This window comes from Ammospiza nelsoni, chromosome 27 (assembly GCF_027579445.1).
Source record: "Ammospiza nelsoni isolate bAmmNel1 chromosome 27, bAmmNel1.pri, whole genome shotgun sequence".
NCBI lineage: Eukaryota > Metazoa > Chordata > Aves > Passeriformes > Passerellidae > Ammospiza > Ammospiza nelsoni.
The window spans coordinates 5,235,056-5,252,099 of NC_080659.1; the positions used below are offsets into that span (position 1 = coordinate 5,235,056).

General features: G+C 53.1%; 1 protein-coding gene across 1 annotated transcript in view; it reads left to right on the forward strand.

Moving 5' to 3' along the window:
- Nucleotides 1–17,044, forward strand: part of PTPRS (protein tyrosine phosphatase receptor type S) — a 129,312-nt gene that overhangs the window by 90,552 nt on the left and 21,716 nt on the right. The window contains exons 11-22 of the mRNA XM_059489748.1: nt 1,346–1,651; nt 3,888–4,081; nt 4,518–4,544; nt 6,389–6,506; nt 8,804–9,394; nt 10,067–10,164; nt 10,297–10,550; nt 10,895–10,988; nt 12,016–12,231; nt 13,734–13,891; nt 14,635–14,646; nt 16,312–16,424. Coding sequence (XP_059345731.1) covers nt 1,346–1,651; nt 3,888–4,081; nt 4,518–4,544; nt 6,389–6,506; nt 8,804–9,394; nt 10,067–10,164; nt 10,297–10,550; nt 10,895–10,988; nt 12,016–12,231; nt 13,734–13,891; nt 14,635–14,646; nt 16,312–16,424 — 2,181 coding nt within the window. The remainder of the gene's footprint in view (nt 1–1,345; nt 1,652–3,887; nt 4,082–4,517; nt 4,545–6,388; nt 6,507–8,803; nt 9,395–10,066; nt 10,165–10,296; nt 10,551–10,894; nt 10,989–12,015; nt 12,232–13,733; nt 13,892–14,634; nt 14,647–16,311; nt 16,425–17,044) is intronic.

Consider the following 17,044-nt stretch of genomic DNA (forward strand, 5'->3'; position numbering starts at 1 on the left):
TCACTCCAGTGCCAGCTGGGCTCAGTGGGACTGGATTTAGCAGAATCCTCGAGGCAAACTGGGCCTAAACATCTGGGTTTGACTCAAGGATGGGAGTAAGAGGCTTGAAAACAATAATTCCTCACAAAAAGAGCATCAGAGGAATGAGAAGCAGTGACCAGAACTGATCTACTGCTACTTGGGGGGCTTGTGAGTCCACCCCAGTTTCCTGCCCTGTCTGCAGAGACTTAGAAGCTCTTTATTGCAGTTGGGTGATATTGGATTTATTGATTTGCCCTGAGAATGTATCACACTCTGCTTCCCCGTGCTGATCAGTTGTCCACAGTGACAGGCAGAAGTGTGTTCTATCTCCTGGAAGTGTTCAGGGCCAGGAAGGAGCCCCCTGGATGGTGGCAGCTGTTCCTGCCCAGGGCAGGGGATGGAAGAGAGGAGCTTTAAGGGAGAGCTGTGGGTTCCACCTTCCCCACCTCCTGGTCACCCTCCTGCTGCCACCCTGAGAAGGTGCCTGGGTAGTGCCACAGTTCCCAAGGTTTTCTCCCAGGAACACCCTGGTGTAGTTCAGGCAGAGAGTGCAGTGGGAATGAGACCTGCTGCTGCTTTGGAAAATCCCCTGAATACACAAATATCTCACCAAACCCACTGCCTCCCTCCTTCTGCAAGTGCTTTCTCAAAACCCTCCTCTCTAAACACCATGGCTTGGCAGTGTCCTGGGCATTCCCACTGTGGGATTTGGCCTCCTTCAGTCTGGGGACAAGTAATCACTTCCATCTGGAGGTACAGACTCTTAAATTTAAGCCTCCTGGCAAAAGATTTGCTTTTCTTACTTAATTTTCACAGATCACTTCAAAGAAATTCAAGATCCCAGAGACTGAGGTTGGAAAGTGCTTTCTGAGCCAGAGCAGGATTTGCCAGGCTGCTGTAAAAACAGGGAGCCAAAGGAAAGGGCTTTTATAGGGTGCAGCTGGGTGTGTAGCTGGTGCCAGCTTAGTGGAAGCAGCAGGACTCCTCTTGGCTGGCCCGCTTGCTGGTTTAGTCCTTTGCTTTACACCATTTCAGTTTTGATGCCCCATTTAATTTCTGTTGGCTTTTTTTTTTTTTTTTTAAAAAAAAAAAACTCTCTTCATTTCGGAAAAAAAAAAAAAAAAAAGACAACAACAAAAAAGCTCTCTTCTCTTTTAATTTTATCTTCCTAAACCAAACTTTCGTACGTTTTATTTTAGATTTTTTTGTTATCATTTTCCTTTTTTTTTTTCTTTTATCTTTCCCATCTTTTGTTTGTTTTTTTTTTCCTCCCCCTTCTTTCCCCTTTCTCCCTGCTCCTGAATTTTCCCCCCCCCCCTCCTAGAACCGTCTGCCCCCCCTCAAGATGTAAAATGTGTCAGCACCCGCTCCACCGCCATTCTGGTAAGTTGGCGGCCGCCGCCGGCCGAGAGCCAGAACGGCGTCCTGGCCGGCTACAGCGTCCACTATCGAGCGTTGGACTCGGAGGACACGGAGCTAAAGGAGGTGAATGATATCCCCCCAACCACCAGTCAGATCCTGCTGGAGTCCCTGGAGAAGTGGACCGAGTACCGCGTCACCGTGGTGGCTCACACGGAGGTGGGGCCGGGCCCGGAGAGCTCGCCGGTCATCGTGCGCACGGATGAAGATGGTGAGTGAGAAGGGTTTGGGTTCTGCTGGGGGGGTTCCTGTCCCTGCAGGGGGTTGTTCCCATCAGCAGTCCCACAGGCAGGCTCTTCCCGTGGGTCTTGAGTGGTGCCAGGCCAGAGCTGGAGTGGGATTGAAGATCTGGGTTGTGCGGCATCTTCTGGTGCCATCACCCCATCACCTGGTGCCATCAGCCCATGACCCGGCATCCTCTGGTGCCATCTGGGACTGTAGGGTTCTCCTCCCCTGCATTTATGGGGTCTGTAGGGTTCCCCTCCCTTACATTTATGGGGTCTACAGGGTTCCCCTCTCCCACATTTATGGGGTCTGTAGGGTTCCCCTCCCCTGCATTTATGGGGTCTGTAGGGTTCCCCTCTCCTACATTTATGGGGTCTATAGGGTTCCCCTCTCCTACATTTATGGGGTCTGTAGGGTTCCCCTCCCCTGCATTTATGGGGTCTGTAGGGTTCCCCTCCCCTGCATTTATGAGGTCTGTAGGGTTCCCCTCTCCTGGATTTACGGGGTCTTAATATTTCCAAGTCTTGACTGCACCATCCTTTGGTGCTCTCTGAGCACTGGGGTCTGTAGGGTTTCCCTCCCCTGCATTTATGAGGTCCGTAGGGTTCCTCTCCCCTGTATTTTATGGGTCTTTTTTAATATCTCTGAGTCTTGACTGCACCATCCTCAGGTGCCATCCGAGCACTGGGGTCTATAGGGTTCTCCTCCCCTGGATTAGTCTTAATATCTCTGAGTCTTGACTGCACCACTCCCTCTGCAAAGATGCTCTCACTGAGCCAGGAGCAGCCAAGGCACTAAAAACCTTTGCTGTGAGGAAAACCTTTGCTGCCAGGACTTGAATCATTGTATATCCTGAGTTGGATGGGACCCACAAGGATCAGCCAAGTCCAGCCCCTGGTCCTGCATGGGACAGCCCCAAGAATCCCACTCTGTGCCTGAGAGCACATGTTTTAAAGAGTTCTTCCCACACATTCCTTGTTACTACCTCAGAGCTTTTGTCAGTTGTAGAAAGGAGGAATCTGTTGAAGTTTCAAAAACCTTGAGTGACAACAGTTCAGTGGCCCCACTCAGAGACCTGACTTTTCCTGGTATTTCTACAACAAAATAAAACCAGGGAAAAGGATGAATGGGTGCATGAAGGGAGAGGAGCACCCTCAATGTGAGGGTAGGACCTCAAATAATATTGGGAGAATTTAGGGAGCTGGAGATAAACAATGATAGCTTATTATTAAAAACAACCTACAGGTGTTGTTTTCCTAATAGCTGTTTTCTGGTTATTCTCATAAGATTGTTTATAAATGGGTGTCTTGTTAATTAGCCAATCAGGTGAAATGTATTGATTAGATGACCAATCAGGTCTACCTGTATAAAAGGAGCAGTCTGAAGTAAAGATGTGTGCTTTATGCCACTCAGCCTTCTGCTGGCTCTGAACAGTGACACCATCCCTGTGTCCAGGCCATGCAGATCAGGTCCCACAGACCCTCACAACCCCCCAGAACTGGGAGGGCAGTGCCAGGTGATGGGATGCTCAGGTGCTCAGGTCTCCCAGAGCTCAAATCCAGAGGAGCAGGGATGGGCTCCCAGCAGACCCCCAATTGTCAGGACCCAGGAAATCCCTCTGAGCAGTCAGAACCCCTGCCAGGGGTCTCAGGGACCCTGGCACAGAGCCCAAAATGCCCCTGTGTGGGTTTGATTATGACCCATGGAGCAAGTTACCAACCTTAGATGAAGATCTGCAAGCCACAAAAAATTAGGTAGAGTGCTAGTGAATTTATCACGAGGTGAAAAAGTAGATTTTGGGGTTTCTAGAATGGAGGTCCAGAGGGCAAGATGGAGGGATCTGAGAGTGTCCTGCATTTCTCCTTCTTCTTCTTGGCCTCCCTCTTCTGCTGTGATGTTGGCACTTGCAGATTGGTTTGGAGTAGAAGCTCACTGTCTAACACAGGTGATAGGTATTGGGAAGTAATTGTAAACATTGTATTTGTAGTTTTTAGTATAAAGATATAACACCACCCGGGGGCAGGCAGAGTGTCATGAGCTGTTTTGCTAAACTGACCTCAGCAGGACAGGAGAAAAAATTTTATCAGTAAAGAACAATAAACAACCTTGAGACCGAGAACTGAAGAGCTCTGACTCCTTCAAGTGCCGGGCTGGGAAAAGAGACTTTCAAATTTCAACACCCGATGACCAGAACCCCTGGTTGCCTCCCTCCCTCCCTGCAGTGCCCAGCGCTCCTCCACGGAAGGTGGAGGTGGAGGTGCTCAACTCCTCGGCCATCCAGGTGTTCTGGCGCTCGCCGGTGCCCAGCCGGCAGCACGGCCAGATCCGCGGCTACCAGGTGCACTACGTGCGCATGGAGAACGGCGAGGCCAGGGGGCTGCCCCACATCAAGGACATCATGCTGGCTGATGCCCAGGTAAGGGCTCACCTGGGCCAGCCCCGGGAGGCTGGGGAAGAGGGGATGTGGCTGTTCTGGGCAGTGTGATCCTGCTGAAGGGCCAAAAGGGGATATGGGACAAGGTGTGGCTGTGTCTCTGCCGCACCTCTGTCTCTCATTTGTGCTCCCAGACAATGTTGCTGTGGAAGAGTATGAGCTGCTGTCCCAGCACTTAGATAAATATCCATCCATCCGTTCATCCTTGCTGTGTCTGGGAAGTCTTTTAATTCAGGCCAAGGCCGCAGTGGAATCTACTAATTTCTCCCACTCTACTTCTTCCCTCATGCTTGCCTGGTAACTTCTGACCTTGTGTGGCTGCTTGCTCAGGGACTCCTTCCTCATGCTGTGTCTCTGTCTTTCCCTTCTTTCCCCTCTTGTATTCTCACGTGCCAAACCTCTCTTGTTCTCTGCCCAGTGGGAAACAGATGACACTGCTGAATACGTAAGTAAAAACATCAAAATCCTCCCATGCTGGTTCTGCCTTTTCCCTTCTCCCACTTCCTGTTGTGGTGTGATATTTTCCTTTTCCTTTTTTTTTTGTTTTTGTTTTTTTGCAGTGCAAGTGTGCCTGTTTTAGAGCCTGTTTTTGATGTTCCCATGCATTGTCCCCTCCCTGTCACTGCTCTGTGCCCCTCTGTGATCGTGTCGTTTGTCAGCACGCAGCAATCCCACAGGGTTTTCCCTTTGGCTCTGAAGGAAAGATGGGTCTGCTGCTCCTCCGCGGGGAAGCAGATGGCATATTGAATTTGGGACTGCTTTGAACAGATGAGAATCCTAAAATAGTTTGGATTGGAAGGGACCTTAAAGGCCATCTTGTTCCACTCCCAGCCAGGAGCAGGGACGCCTTCCACCAGGCCAGGGAGCTCAGATGGGCTGCTTTGTAACCTCTGTGTCTGGAAAAGATACCCTGGGAAGCACTGGGAGCACAGAATCCATGAGTCCTGAGCTACCACAGCATGAACAAATGCTTTGTGCTCTCAAAGGGCTGAGATTCTTAGAAACTCATTGATGCAAAGCACTGAATCATTATTGGTGCTTTTCCTTTTGAAGTACCTTAAAATCAGCTTGGCTGTTTGGCATTTGCTATTTCTGCTAAAATGATAAATGTTTTCTAAAATCCTACAGCTACCAAGAAGTAGGAGAAAGCTTTTTCTTCTTGGAATGGCAGAGTTCTGAGATAAAACGCAACTAAACTGGTGGTGTTTGTGTCTCCTGGGCATTGCCAATGCCCTGCACAAGTGAGGGGCCTCCCTTTGAGGGATGGAGAGTGAATCTCAGAGAGACAAAGCCCCTTTCTTAAAATCTTCATAAAGCTCAGTGGCAGGTGTGAGAGCAGAACAATTTTCTTGACTTCCAGGAGCCAGACCTGTCCCTGCCTCCAAAGTCACTGATCAAAATCCCACTGTTCCAAAGTTCTGCTGTTCCACTCCCAGCTCACCATCAGGGGAAATAATTATTTTCAGGACTAACAAATTCTTCCCAAGTGCTGCCCTGAGACTTAATATTGAATGCACGAAGGGGTGAGGAGAGGGGAAAGCCATAAAACATGCACAACATTCCCATCTCCCTCCTTTCTGGGGCCTTGGGGAAAACCCTGCTGCATGTGCTGTCATCCTGTTTGATTTAGCACGGGTGTTCCTTTTCCAACACAGCCCTTTGAAAGGCTGCATCCCTCCTGGGGAAGGGCTGTTCTTGAGGCCAGTGCTCCAACAAAAGCTCCTGGGAGCCAGGTGTGGGGAGGCTGATAGAGGATGGGAAGGAGGGGGTGGGATTTAGCAGGGAGCTTTAGCGTGAGCAGAATGTGTCGTCTTGCACTTTGCATTCAAGCAATCCCTTTAATATTATGAAAGCATTAAAAATATCTCTTGAGGAGGGAAGAGAGGGGTAATGGTGAAAAAAAAAAAAAAAATGTAATCTCCCTGAAACCTCTGAGCCTCCTCTGAGGCCGCACAGTGGAGAGGAAAGCTTTGAAGGGAGCGACGGCATTTGGATGCTGAAGTGGTTTGTGTGAAGACAGGGAATGTGTGAGAGGCAGATCTGGAGGAGGCTGCCTTGCACAGGGCCCTGCAGAGCCAGGCTGTGTTTGCAGAGCTGTGAGTGCCTCTCCAGGGGAACGGGGCTCTCCCCCTCTGCCACTTCCCACAGAAGCCCCAGAGTGTCTCGTGCCCTTGGATTTGGTGTTCCTGCATGCTGGAAAAGGGCTGAGCCTCCTGCCAGGAGGAGAGGGCTGCTCTTGGGTGTGGGCCTGAATATTGACACGATTTCCCTTTGGCATCTGGCAAACAGGAAATGATCATTGCTGGGCTCCAGCCCGAGACTGCCTATTCCATCACCGTGGCCGCCTACACCATGAAGGGAGATGGTGCCCGCAGCAAACCCAAAGTGGTCACCACCAAGGGTGCAGGTGAGAGCCTTTTCCTCTGCCAGTGGGATTCACCCCTTCCCTAAAGCCAAGGGGCTTCTCCAGCCTCACCTTCTTTCATCCCACTCCCTTCTCAAAGGACAGACTTGCAGCAAGAGCCAGACTGCCCCAAAGGCAAAGTTAGATTGAGGGCGGCAGAAACCCCTTCATTCCTCACATGCAGCCCTCACCAAATGTCACCATTTTCTGTCCAGTGCTTCAGAAAGCCCAGGCACACCCAGAAGCACAACAGAGCATGAATTTGTCCCTTGTAGTGTCTTGGGCTGTAAATTCCAATGCATCAGAAGGACTGGAGAGACTGCAGCTTTGCAGGTGGCCCAGGCAGGTACACTGGGGACAGCACAGTTCTGCTCTCAGGGTGCCGATTTGCAAAGACCTGAGAAGCAGCAGGCAGACAGTGGTGCTTGTCCTGCCCACTCTTCTCTTCTGGTACCATGTCTGGTGTACATCCTCCATGTTCAGGACTGCTGGAGGGAGAAACTCTGACAGTATTGACCTTTCCTGGCTCCCATTTCTGGATTCTGAGCTCTGCCTGCACATACCAGCCAAAGCCTTTTCCTTCACTCACCCTCTTCTCCTTCTGCCCATGTTTCTCCTCACTAACTCCCAGCTTCTCTGCTTTCCTTCTTCCTGAGGCTCCCCAGCCTCTCTGTTTTCCTCTCCTGGAGCCTTTCTCTCTGCCTGGCTCCCTTGTCACTCTCCCTTGTCACCCTCCCTCATCTCTTCCATTAGGATTTGCAGTGCAGGTGATCAGTCACAGAGGGATGTTTTCTCCAGCACAGCAGCTATTACCCAAAACTCAATTTCCCCTGACTTGAAATAGCTATTAAAAAAAAAAAATCTTTCAAATGGCTCTGTAACATTCTTACCTTCTTTGCAGTATTGAGTCAATACACCTTCCGAGAGGAGAGATTTCTTTCTTTATCACTCAGGGCTGGGGGCTGAATTTAAATACAGTAATACATCTAATTTTCTCCTTTACTGTCCAAACCAATTGCAAAATAAAACACTTCTCCCTCTCTGAACTTTCTTCTCACCTTTATTCCAAACAATATTTGTTGTGCAGATGTAATACTTCCAAGCTCAGCTGATTACAGTAACGTTTGTGATAAAAACTGAAACATAAAGGTAATGGCACTCTTTTTCTCTTTAATGTGTTCCTTAGGCATTCCCAGGGGAGGAGGCTGGCTCTCCCTGCCATTCTTTGGCACTTTGGAAGGAATGCAGGATTTGTTTTAGACACAGCCCCTCATCCCCAGCGAGGTGTCAGGCAGAGTTCCCAGTGTGACCCTTTCAGATCCTGCCCTGCTCCCTCCTTCCAGCATTCCAGCCCTCACCCCTTGGTCAGGCTCCTGCTGTGGGACATCTCCCAGCTCCATTTCTCTCCTCCTGTCCAACCAGGAGAAACACCAAGGCGGAGAGAAGGAAATTAGATCTCTAATAGTGGAGCTGAGTGTCAATGACGCGTGAGCTGCTGGAATTAATGCTCTGCTTTCTCTGGCTTCGGGGATCTCTGGGCCTGCACGTGTCATTTAACTGTGGCTGTGGGCTTGCTTAGCAGTCAGCCAGTGCCAGGGCTCATTAGGCAGAGACATGGCACTGCTGAGCTCCCCAGAACCCCCAGACGTGGGGGAGCTCACTGAAAATGCACCAGCACTGTGAGTTCCCTGCCTCCAGAGGAGAGGAGCAGCACAGAGAGAGCAGCAGCTCTCCCTGCCCTCTGCCTCACACACATTTTGGGCTCTGGCTCCTCTGCCTGTGCTTCCTTCTGTACCCAAGTGGGCGATGAGCTGCCTGCCAGCCGTGTGAGCTGGCCCTGTGCCTGCTGCTCAGGACCTGGGGCTGCCCAGACTTCCTTCCATCCTTCATTGCTTCACTCTCAGCTGCTCTGGACTCCCCAGCCTGGGCCAATCTGTTCCAGGCTCTTTCTGCATGAGCTGGGCTGTGTAATGGAGAGAGGGAGGGAGGCTGGGACTTTGGAGACTCCAGGTTTGTTTTTCCCTGCCCTGGGAAGCAACTGGGACAGGAGGCTGGGAGTCCGACTCCTGAGTCTGTCCTTCCCAGTGGTGGAGGGTGAGTGGTCCAGGGACAGGGGAGGAGCTGTGCACATCCCGAACAAAGGGAAGGAAATAAATTCAGCAATGTGTCAGCAGCTCACAGCTGACATGTTGGCAGTGCTCCTCATTTCCCAAACTGTTTAGGGTGTACAGGGTGGCAGCAGTTGGGGTTCCATGGAGCTGAAGAGTCCCTGCAGCTCCTGTGTCTCTCTTCTCTGCCAGTCCCAGGAAAGCCCATCCTGTCTGTGCACCAGACAGAGGAGAACACCCTGCTGGTGAAGTGGGAGCCGCCGCTGGGCGCCGAGGGCCAGGTGCTGGGCTACCGGCTGCAGTTTGGCCGCAAGGACGTGGCCCCTCTGGCCACGCTGGAGTTCTCGGCTCTGGAGGATAAGTACATCGCCACCAGCATCCACAAGGGCGCCACCTACGTCTTCAAGCTGGCCGTGAAAAGCCGGGCTGGCTTCGGGGAGGAAGCCGTGCAGGAACTCAGCACCCCCGAGGACATCCCCAAGGGGTACCCCCAGATCCTGGAGGCCAGCAATGTCACGTCCATGTCGGTGCAGTTCGGCTGGCTGCCCCCCGTGCTGGCCGAGAGGAACGGCGCCATCGTCAAATACACCGTGGCCTACCGGGAAGCCGGTTCTCCCGGGAACCTGCTGGAAAAAGAGCTGCCCCCCTCCCCAGAGAACTCGTACACCCTCAACGGCCTCAAACCCAACACCGCCTATGACGTTAAAATCCGTGCTCACACCAGTAAAGGCCCCGGGCCCTACAGCCCGACCGTCCAGTATCGGACGTTCCAGCTGGACCAAGGTAGGACTCACCGGTTTCTCCTCCCTCTCTCCCCTTGTATCCGGGGCTGGTGCCGGGAGGCAAGAGAGCTGGAGAGGTCAGGCCGGGCTCAGCCAGGCTCGTGAGTAAATGCAAAGCACTCTGGTGTCACTCTCAGTCCCTCCGCTCCTCTCTGCCTTGGGCCAGGTAAGTCCCTTTTACCACTTTCTTCTAAGTTAAGTCCGGACACCTCCTGTCACTGGCACCTGAAGGGGGGGGCCAGTCACTCTACAGGTGGGAAGAGCATTTTCTTCAGCTTTTGCAAGCAGCCAAAAGAAAAGAGCAAAAATTTTTAAAAAAAGCCAAAACACTCAAGCCGTGACCTGGGATGGGTTTTTCTTCACCTGAGCATGCTCAGCCAGGCAGCACCTCGTTCCTGCAGCAGCCACCCAGGCCCAGAGTGTGGGGGCACAGCCACGTGCCCTGCTGGGGTTAGGCACAGGGACAGGGAGCACTGGGAGATGGACCTTGGCAAAACTCAAGCACAGTGGAGGCGGGAGCAATCCCTTCAGTTCCTGCAGCCGCAGCCAGACCCAGCCTGGCAGGCCCCTCTTCCAGCACTTGACCTTCTCTTCCTTCTCTTTCCTGCTCTTCCTTCCCTCTGCTGCCTTTTCTTCTCCTTTCTCCCCTTCCTCCTCACTTTTTTCTCTGCAGTTTTACCCAAAAACTTCAAGGTGAAGATGGTGACAAAGACATCTGTCCTCCTGAGCTGGGAGTTCCCTGAGAATTACAACTCTCCTACCCCATACAAGGCAAGTGGAGGGCAGGAGTTTCTCCCCACGTGTGCCCCAGCTCTTCAGGGCTGGATGCTCCATGTTCCCTGCACAAGGAAGGGATGGGAAGGAAGGAGCTTGCTCAGGGAAGAACCTCCTCCCCTCCCACAGATCCAGTACAACGGGCTGCACGTCGACGTGGACGGCCGGACCACCAAGAAACTCATCACGCACCTGAGGCCCCGCACCTTCTACAACTTCGTGCTGATGAACCAGGGCAACAGCATGGGGGGGCTGCAGCAGAACGTGGCAGCCTGGACTGCTGCTGACATGTTGTCCAAGAAGCCAGAGGTGACCCACAAGCCTGATGCTGATGGCAACGTGGTGGTGATTCTCCCCGACGTGAAGAGCTCTGTGCCTGTCCAGTAGGTTTCTGTTTAACTGCAGGGGTGGGGGCTCAGCTTGTGTTTTGGGGGTCAGCCCTGATGGCTTGAAACCCCCAGGGGCAGTACCAGGAGGGTGATCCCTGCATTTCCAGCCTTCCTGACTGTTCCACAACTAACAGGGAAAGCCAAAGAAGTGTGCAGGGAGTGCACAAGGAGACGTGGGGCTGCCACTGAGCCCAGCTCTTTCCAGGAACAGCAGCTGTGCTGAATGCAGAATAAGGGCCTCGAGCCAGCGGGGCACTTTGGGCAAACTCACATCAGCGTATTTTCCCTTCTTCCATGGCTCATTCCTTCTGTTTCTTCTTGTCATTGCCAACATTTAGAGCTTTCTACATTGTGGTGGTGCCTCTGAGGAAGTCCCGGGGGGGACAGTTCCTCAACCCCCTGGGCAGCCCTGAGGAGATGGACCTGGAGGAGGTGAGTGTGGCTGAAGCTGGACTCAGCACAGGGGGAGAGAGAACAGCGGGAATGGGATGGGGACCTGAGGGCTGGGAGGGGGGTTTGGGGTACCTGTGCTCCCCAGACTGGCAGGGGGATTTGGGGTACCTGTGCTCCTCATCAGGGCAGCCACGCTGGGAGGGGGATTTGGGGTACCTGTGCTCCCCAGACTGGCAGGGGGATTTGGGGTACCTGTGCTCCTCATCAGGGCAGCCACGCTGGGAGGGGGATTTGGGGTACCTGTGCTCCCCAGACTGGGAGGGGGATTTGGGGTACCTGTGCTCCCCAGACTGGGAGGGGATTTTGGGTACCTGTGTATTACAGCGACCTGAGTGGGTCGCTGCTGGTGAGAGAGAGACGGTGAATCTTGTTTCTTGATCAGAAGGCTGAATTTATTAATATATGATATAATACATTATAGTTATACTAAAAAGAATATAGAGAGAGGTTTGCAGAGCTGCTAGCTAAGCTAAGAAAAGATAGAAAAGAATCCACAACAAAGTTGTGGCCAAGGACTCAGTCCCCTGGCTTGAACTGGTGATTGGCTCTTAATTATAAACATAGAAAATGAGCCAATCAAGGTGTTCCTGTTGCATTCCCCAGCAGCTGATAATAATTGTTTACCTTCTCTTCGGGGGCCTCTGGCCTCCCGAAGACGCAGAAATCTGAAAGAAAGGATTTCTGTGGAGAAATGTCTACGACACCTGTGCTCCCCAGACTGGGAGGGGATTTGGGGTACCTGTGCTCCCCAGACTGGGAGGGGGATTTGGGGTACCTGTGCTCCCCAGACTGGGAGGGGATTTGGGGTACCTGTGCTCCCCAGACTGGGAGGGGATTTTGAGGTACCTGTGCTCCTCATTCATGCAGCCAGGGAGCAGCCAGGCTGGGAGGGGGATTTGGGGTACCTGTGCTCCTCACTCAGAGCAGCCAGGGAGCGCAGGCTGGGAGGGGGTTTGGCTCTCCCTGCTGCCCCCGTGCAGGCTCTCAGGTGCTCTGTTCCCCACAGCTGGTGCAGGACATCGCGCGGCTGCGGCGCCGGAGCCTGCGGCACTCGCGGCAGCTGGACTTCCCCCGGCCCTACATCGCCGCCCGCTTCCGCTCGCTGCCCTCCCACTTCATCCTGGGGGACATGAAACACTACGACAACTTTGAGAACAGAGCCCTGGAGCCAGGACAGAAATACGTGCTCTTCATCCTGGCTGTGCTGCAGGAACCCGAGGCTGTAAGCGCTGCCTGGTTCCCCCAGCCCTTCCGCTCCCTGCCCCAGCCCTGCTGCCCTCCTGGCGTCCTGGAGGGGTTTTTTTCTTTCCAGCTGTGGCTCTTGTGCCTGATGAGCTGCTTGTGCTTGTGCCTGCATTTGTCTCTTCCAAGCACAAGAGGACAAGAGGAGCTGTGACTGTCCCAGTCGTTGTGGGCAGACCTTGCACACTTGTGGCTCCAGACTGGAGTCCAGAATGGGGAGGAACAGCACCAGAGTTCAGAGGGCCCTGGGTCAAACCCCTTTTTGAACAGTAATTTCCTTTAAAGGCTGTTCTTTAACTCCTCAGAGCAATGACCCCAGACATCCTGCTCCTAGAGCATGTCACACTCTGGGCATTGCAGAGTTCCTCTTCAAGCACAGAGATTTCCATTTTTTGATGGAAAACTACAAGTTCTGTCTACCAATTCAGCATCTCTGCTGTTTTCACTGGGGCTGTACTTGGCTTTATGAAAACAACTATTTTAATATTTACCTGCCTCCTCCCTCACACACAATAGGAAACAGCCTAATACTTTGTTGTTTTTAAATCCCCCTATGGAATTGTAGCAGGGAGCTATTGGAAATTAAGGGTTTTCAGAGTTTTTTTCCCCCAATAAATATTTACTTGTGTATTTGATATTAAAGGATTAGGCTGACACGCTCCTGAATGGGTTTCTCAATCGGATTACTGCAGCTTGAGGTAATTTCTGCTTTAGAACAAGGTGCTGCAGACTCACTCCCAGTGGCCTGGATCCACAGCAGCTCCTGCGTGTGGAGCAGCATTCCAGCCTGCTCAGAGCTGATGGAGTTCAAGGACCCAGAGCCCGTGTTCCTGTCCTATCCCTGGCTGCTCTCCCAAAGCAGGCCATGCCAGCTCTCTGTGCTGCTCAGTTCCTGGGTAGGATGGGAATTCATCCTTTGTCGGGACTTTAAAGGGTTTGGATGTGTCTCTGATCCTCCTCAAGAACCAGCTCAGTGAAGAGGCAGCAGAGGACACACACAGTGGTTTACTACTTTGTATTTATTTGTCAGCGTTGTTTTCTCTCAGTCACCAGACCAAGCGTTAATTCTTGTTTTAATCCCTTCCCTCTTGCTCTGTAATCCCCTCTGACTGTCAAAATCCAGATGGTTACGTGAGAGCTTGGGCAGTGTTTGTGTGTTTGTGGCAGTGGTGAGGGCTCGGGGCTGTGCTGGAACAGGAGCAGCAGGAATGACAGACACAGGGCAGGCTGCAGCCTCACATGAGTGAGATCTTTCCATGCTCTGTCTCACTGGACCATTGGAAGATACCCGTCATGTGGATGCCCAGGAACAGGGCATTTTCTCTGGGCTGAAGAGGGCATTTTTCCCTGTCAGCATTTGGGTTGTGGTGCAGAGAGCTCACACCCTCTCCAGCAGTTCCTCCTGTGCAATATCCTGTGCTTGGCCCTCTTCAGTCCCATGCCACCTCTGAGCTGTATTCCACCCTGTTCCCTGCCTTACAGACCTATGCTGCCAGTCCCTTCTCTGACCCCATCCAGCTGGACAACCCTGACCCCCAGCCCATCATTGATGGTGAGGAGGGGCTCATCTGGGTCATTGGGCCCGTCCTGGCCGTGGTCTTCATCATCTGCATCGTCATCGCCATCCTGCTCTACAAAAAGTAAGAGCTGCTCACCCCTGAGATGGTTCTGAGTGTCCCCAGGGCCCTAAAGGGGATTTCTGTCCTGCTCATGAGGGGAAATCCTTCCCTGAGGCACAAATGCTCAGGGATGGGAGAGTGTGCCCAGCACAGGAGGGATTAGCAGGGATTTGCTGCTGCAGATTGTGCCCTCCCAGGAAAGCTGTGCCTGTCCCACAGACACTCCCTTGGGCACTGAGTGTGCCAGGACTCCCTGTGGGCACTGGGGGATGCAGGGGAGGCACCCCTGGGCACAGACCTCCACTGCTCTCAGACTGGTTTCCTGCTGGAGATGGGAGACGGGAACAGGGTATGATTCTTCAGGAGAGAAAAGGAAAACTCCTTTTTGTCTCCCTTTCCCTTGGCTTTCTGAGCAGTTCATGGGGCGTGGATGGGAGCTGGGGATCCCTGAGCACACGCAGGGCAAGGGAAGGGGACAGCAGGGGCTGAGCAAAGTAAATAAAGGTGACAATGGCCAGCAGAGGTGTCCTTAGCTAGGACAGCTCATTCCCAGGGTGGGGGGAGCTCTCCCAGCCCTGCTCCATCTCTGCTTTTGGCAGGGGCTTAGGGGTTCTGGTTGGTGTCCCTTTGGCTGGGTGATCTTTGCTGGTCCCACCTCTGCTGCCAGGGTTAGAGCTGAGCAAATGCCTCCCCTTAGCTCTGCAAGTCCTTTCTAACCTGAACATTTTTCTTTTCTTCTCTCCACTTACTGCTTTCCTGGACAGCAAACCAGACAGGTAAGAGCACCAGATTTGCCATTTATTCGGGTTCTTGCTTGCTGTGTGTTAAGCAGTGTTTGCTGTGTGTTGTTGGGGCTGGGACCATGTTTGAATTGGGGCAGAAAAAGCAAAGCAAGCCCAGCTTTCTCCTGTTTGTCCATTCCTAAATGAAACGGCCCTTCCCCAGGTTGGGCAGCAGTGACAGTAAATGGCTCATCAAGTGCTGGTTAATGGAGCAGAGCAGCTCTCATTTGTGTGGCAGGCAGAGGTGAGAGTGGGTTTCTGCACGTCTGGCTGCTCCACACGGGCTGTCCTGAGCCCCTGGCACAGTGCAAGCAGCATTCTCACAGCTGGCCTGGCCTTGTCCTGTGGCAGAAGCTGCTCTTGCCCCTCAGCCAAGGGCTTCTGACAGAGTCTGTTTATGACTGCAGAAATGAGACTTTTCCCCAACCATTTCCAAGGCTGGAAGAGTTTTCACTGATGGGTTCAGTCCATGAACTGTTAACAGCAGCTTCAGAACTGCAGCAAAAATAAACCCAAACTGCAAAGTGGTGTCATTCCAAAATGCTGCCCCATGCAGTGCTGGCAGGGCTCAGACCACTTCTTCTGACTATTAATGACATCAAGAGACAGCTCAAAATGTCCTGAATAACCTCCTGTCTGCCTAAGTGGTTGCCATTGCTGCTGCAGGCAGATGATTGGAGGCTTGAGCAGGAGAGGTGAGGAGCTCCACAGCCCCTTGCTGGAAGGGCTGGACCACCTTTCCCACCTCAGGATAGGGGCCACATTCTCAGCTCTCTGCAGAGGTTCAGCTCCCAGCAGCTCATCGCTGCTTCTCTGCAAGAAATTATCACATCTTTAGGTCAGCACTGGGCTTTGCTTCTAAATTCTCTTCAAGGAGAATGAGCCAGGTCAGCAAAGACTTTTTCAGCTGCCTGAGCTAACCTAAGCCATTTGGAGGGAAATATATTGGGAAGCACTTCCATGTGCAGCTCAGCTGGCGGGTTGGAGCAGGCTCTGGTGCCTGGCAGGGAGAGGTGGATCTCAGCAGGCACAGCTGTGCTGGGAGAGGATGTGTCTACACTGTTTGTTGAACCCACATTTTTAGGGTTCTGCAGTTCAAAGAAGATTGAAAAGTGCTGCTCTGACTTCTCTGCCTGCAGCAGGGCAGCTCTGAGGGCTCCTGAACAAGCCAACAGCAATATCAGAGCTCAAAACCCAAGGTCATGGCCAGGAGATTCTGTACTTTTCCAAACGATTCTGCTGGCTCTGGTGCTCTCAGGCTGGAAGTGGCTTGGCCAGATTGGAACATTTCTTGCTCTGCAGAGTTCAGTGGAGGCTGCTCTGAGCAGGGAGGGTGAGGTGGGAGTTCACAGCACCTCAGCTGCTCCTGGCTGCCAGTCTGTGCTGCTGCTGGCAGAAGGGGGAGCTTCCAGACTTACCTGAAAGATGCTGAGGGGCTCCCAGGCCATTGTGAGCCCCTAAAACATAGCCCTGGCAAAGCTTCCAAACCTCATCCCTTTTCTGATGTGTTTTATTTCCTTACACCCTTGACTGCACCTTTGCTTTTCTGTGGGAGCTTTGCTCATGCCTGAACACGAGTAGCTGAGACCTCAAGGCCCGGAAGTTAAGCTGCTTTTTCTTTCTGGTCTCTTTTGTTTCTTTTCTGGCTTTGTTGTGAAGCAAACGCAAAGATTCAGAGCCACGGACCAAGTGCCTCCTGAACAACGCTGAGATTGCCCCCCACCACCCCAAGGACCCCGTGGAGATGAGGAGAATCAACTTCCAGACTCCAGGTAACCTGCTGCTGACCAGCCTGACCTGCTGGGGAGGCAGGAGGGGGCACCTGGCCCTTCCCTGAGCCCTCCCTGCCTGCCTGCAGCTGCTGGGGCACAGCCTGAGAGCCAGAGCTGTCCCTGGGCACTGCCTGAGAGCCAGAGCTGCCCTTGGGCACTGCCTGAGAGCCAGAGCTGCCCCTGGGCACTGCCTGGAGCTGCCCCTGGGCACAGCCTGAGAGCCAGAGCTGCCCTTGGGCACAGCCTGGAGCTGCCTTTGGGCACTGCCTGAGAGCCAGAGCTGCCCCTGGGCACTGCCTGGAGAGCCAGAGCTGCCCCTGGGCACAGCCTGAGAGCCAGAGCTGCCCCTGGGCACTGCCTGAGAGCCAGAGCTGCCCCTGGGCACTGCCTGGAGCTGCCCCTGGGCACAGCCTGAGAGCCAGAGCTGCCCTTGGGCACAGCCTGGAGCTGCCTTTGGGCACAGCCTGAGAGCCAGAGCTGCCCCTGGGCACTGCCTGGAGAGCCAGAGCTGCCCCTGGGCACAGCCTGGAGAGCCAGAGCTGCCCTTGGGCACAGCCTGGAGCTGCCTTTGGGCACAGCCTGAGAGCCAGAGCTGCCCTTGGGCACTGCCTGGAGAGCCA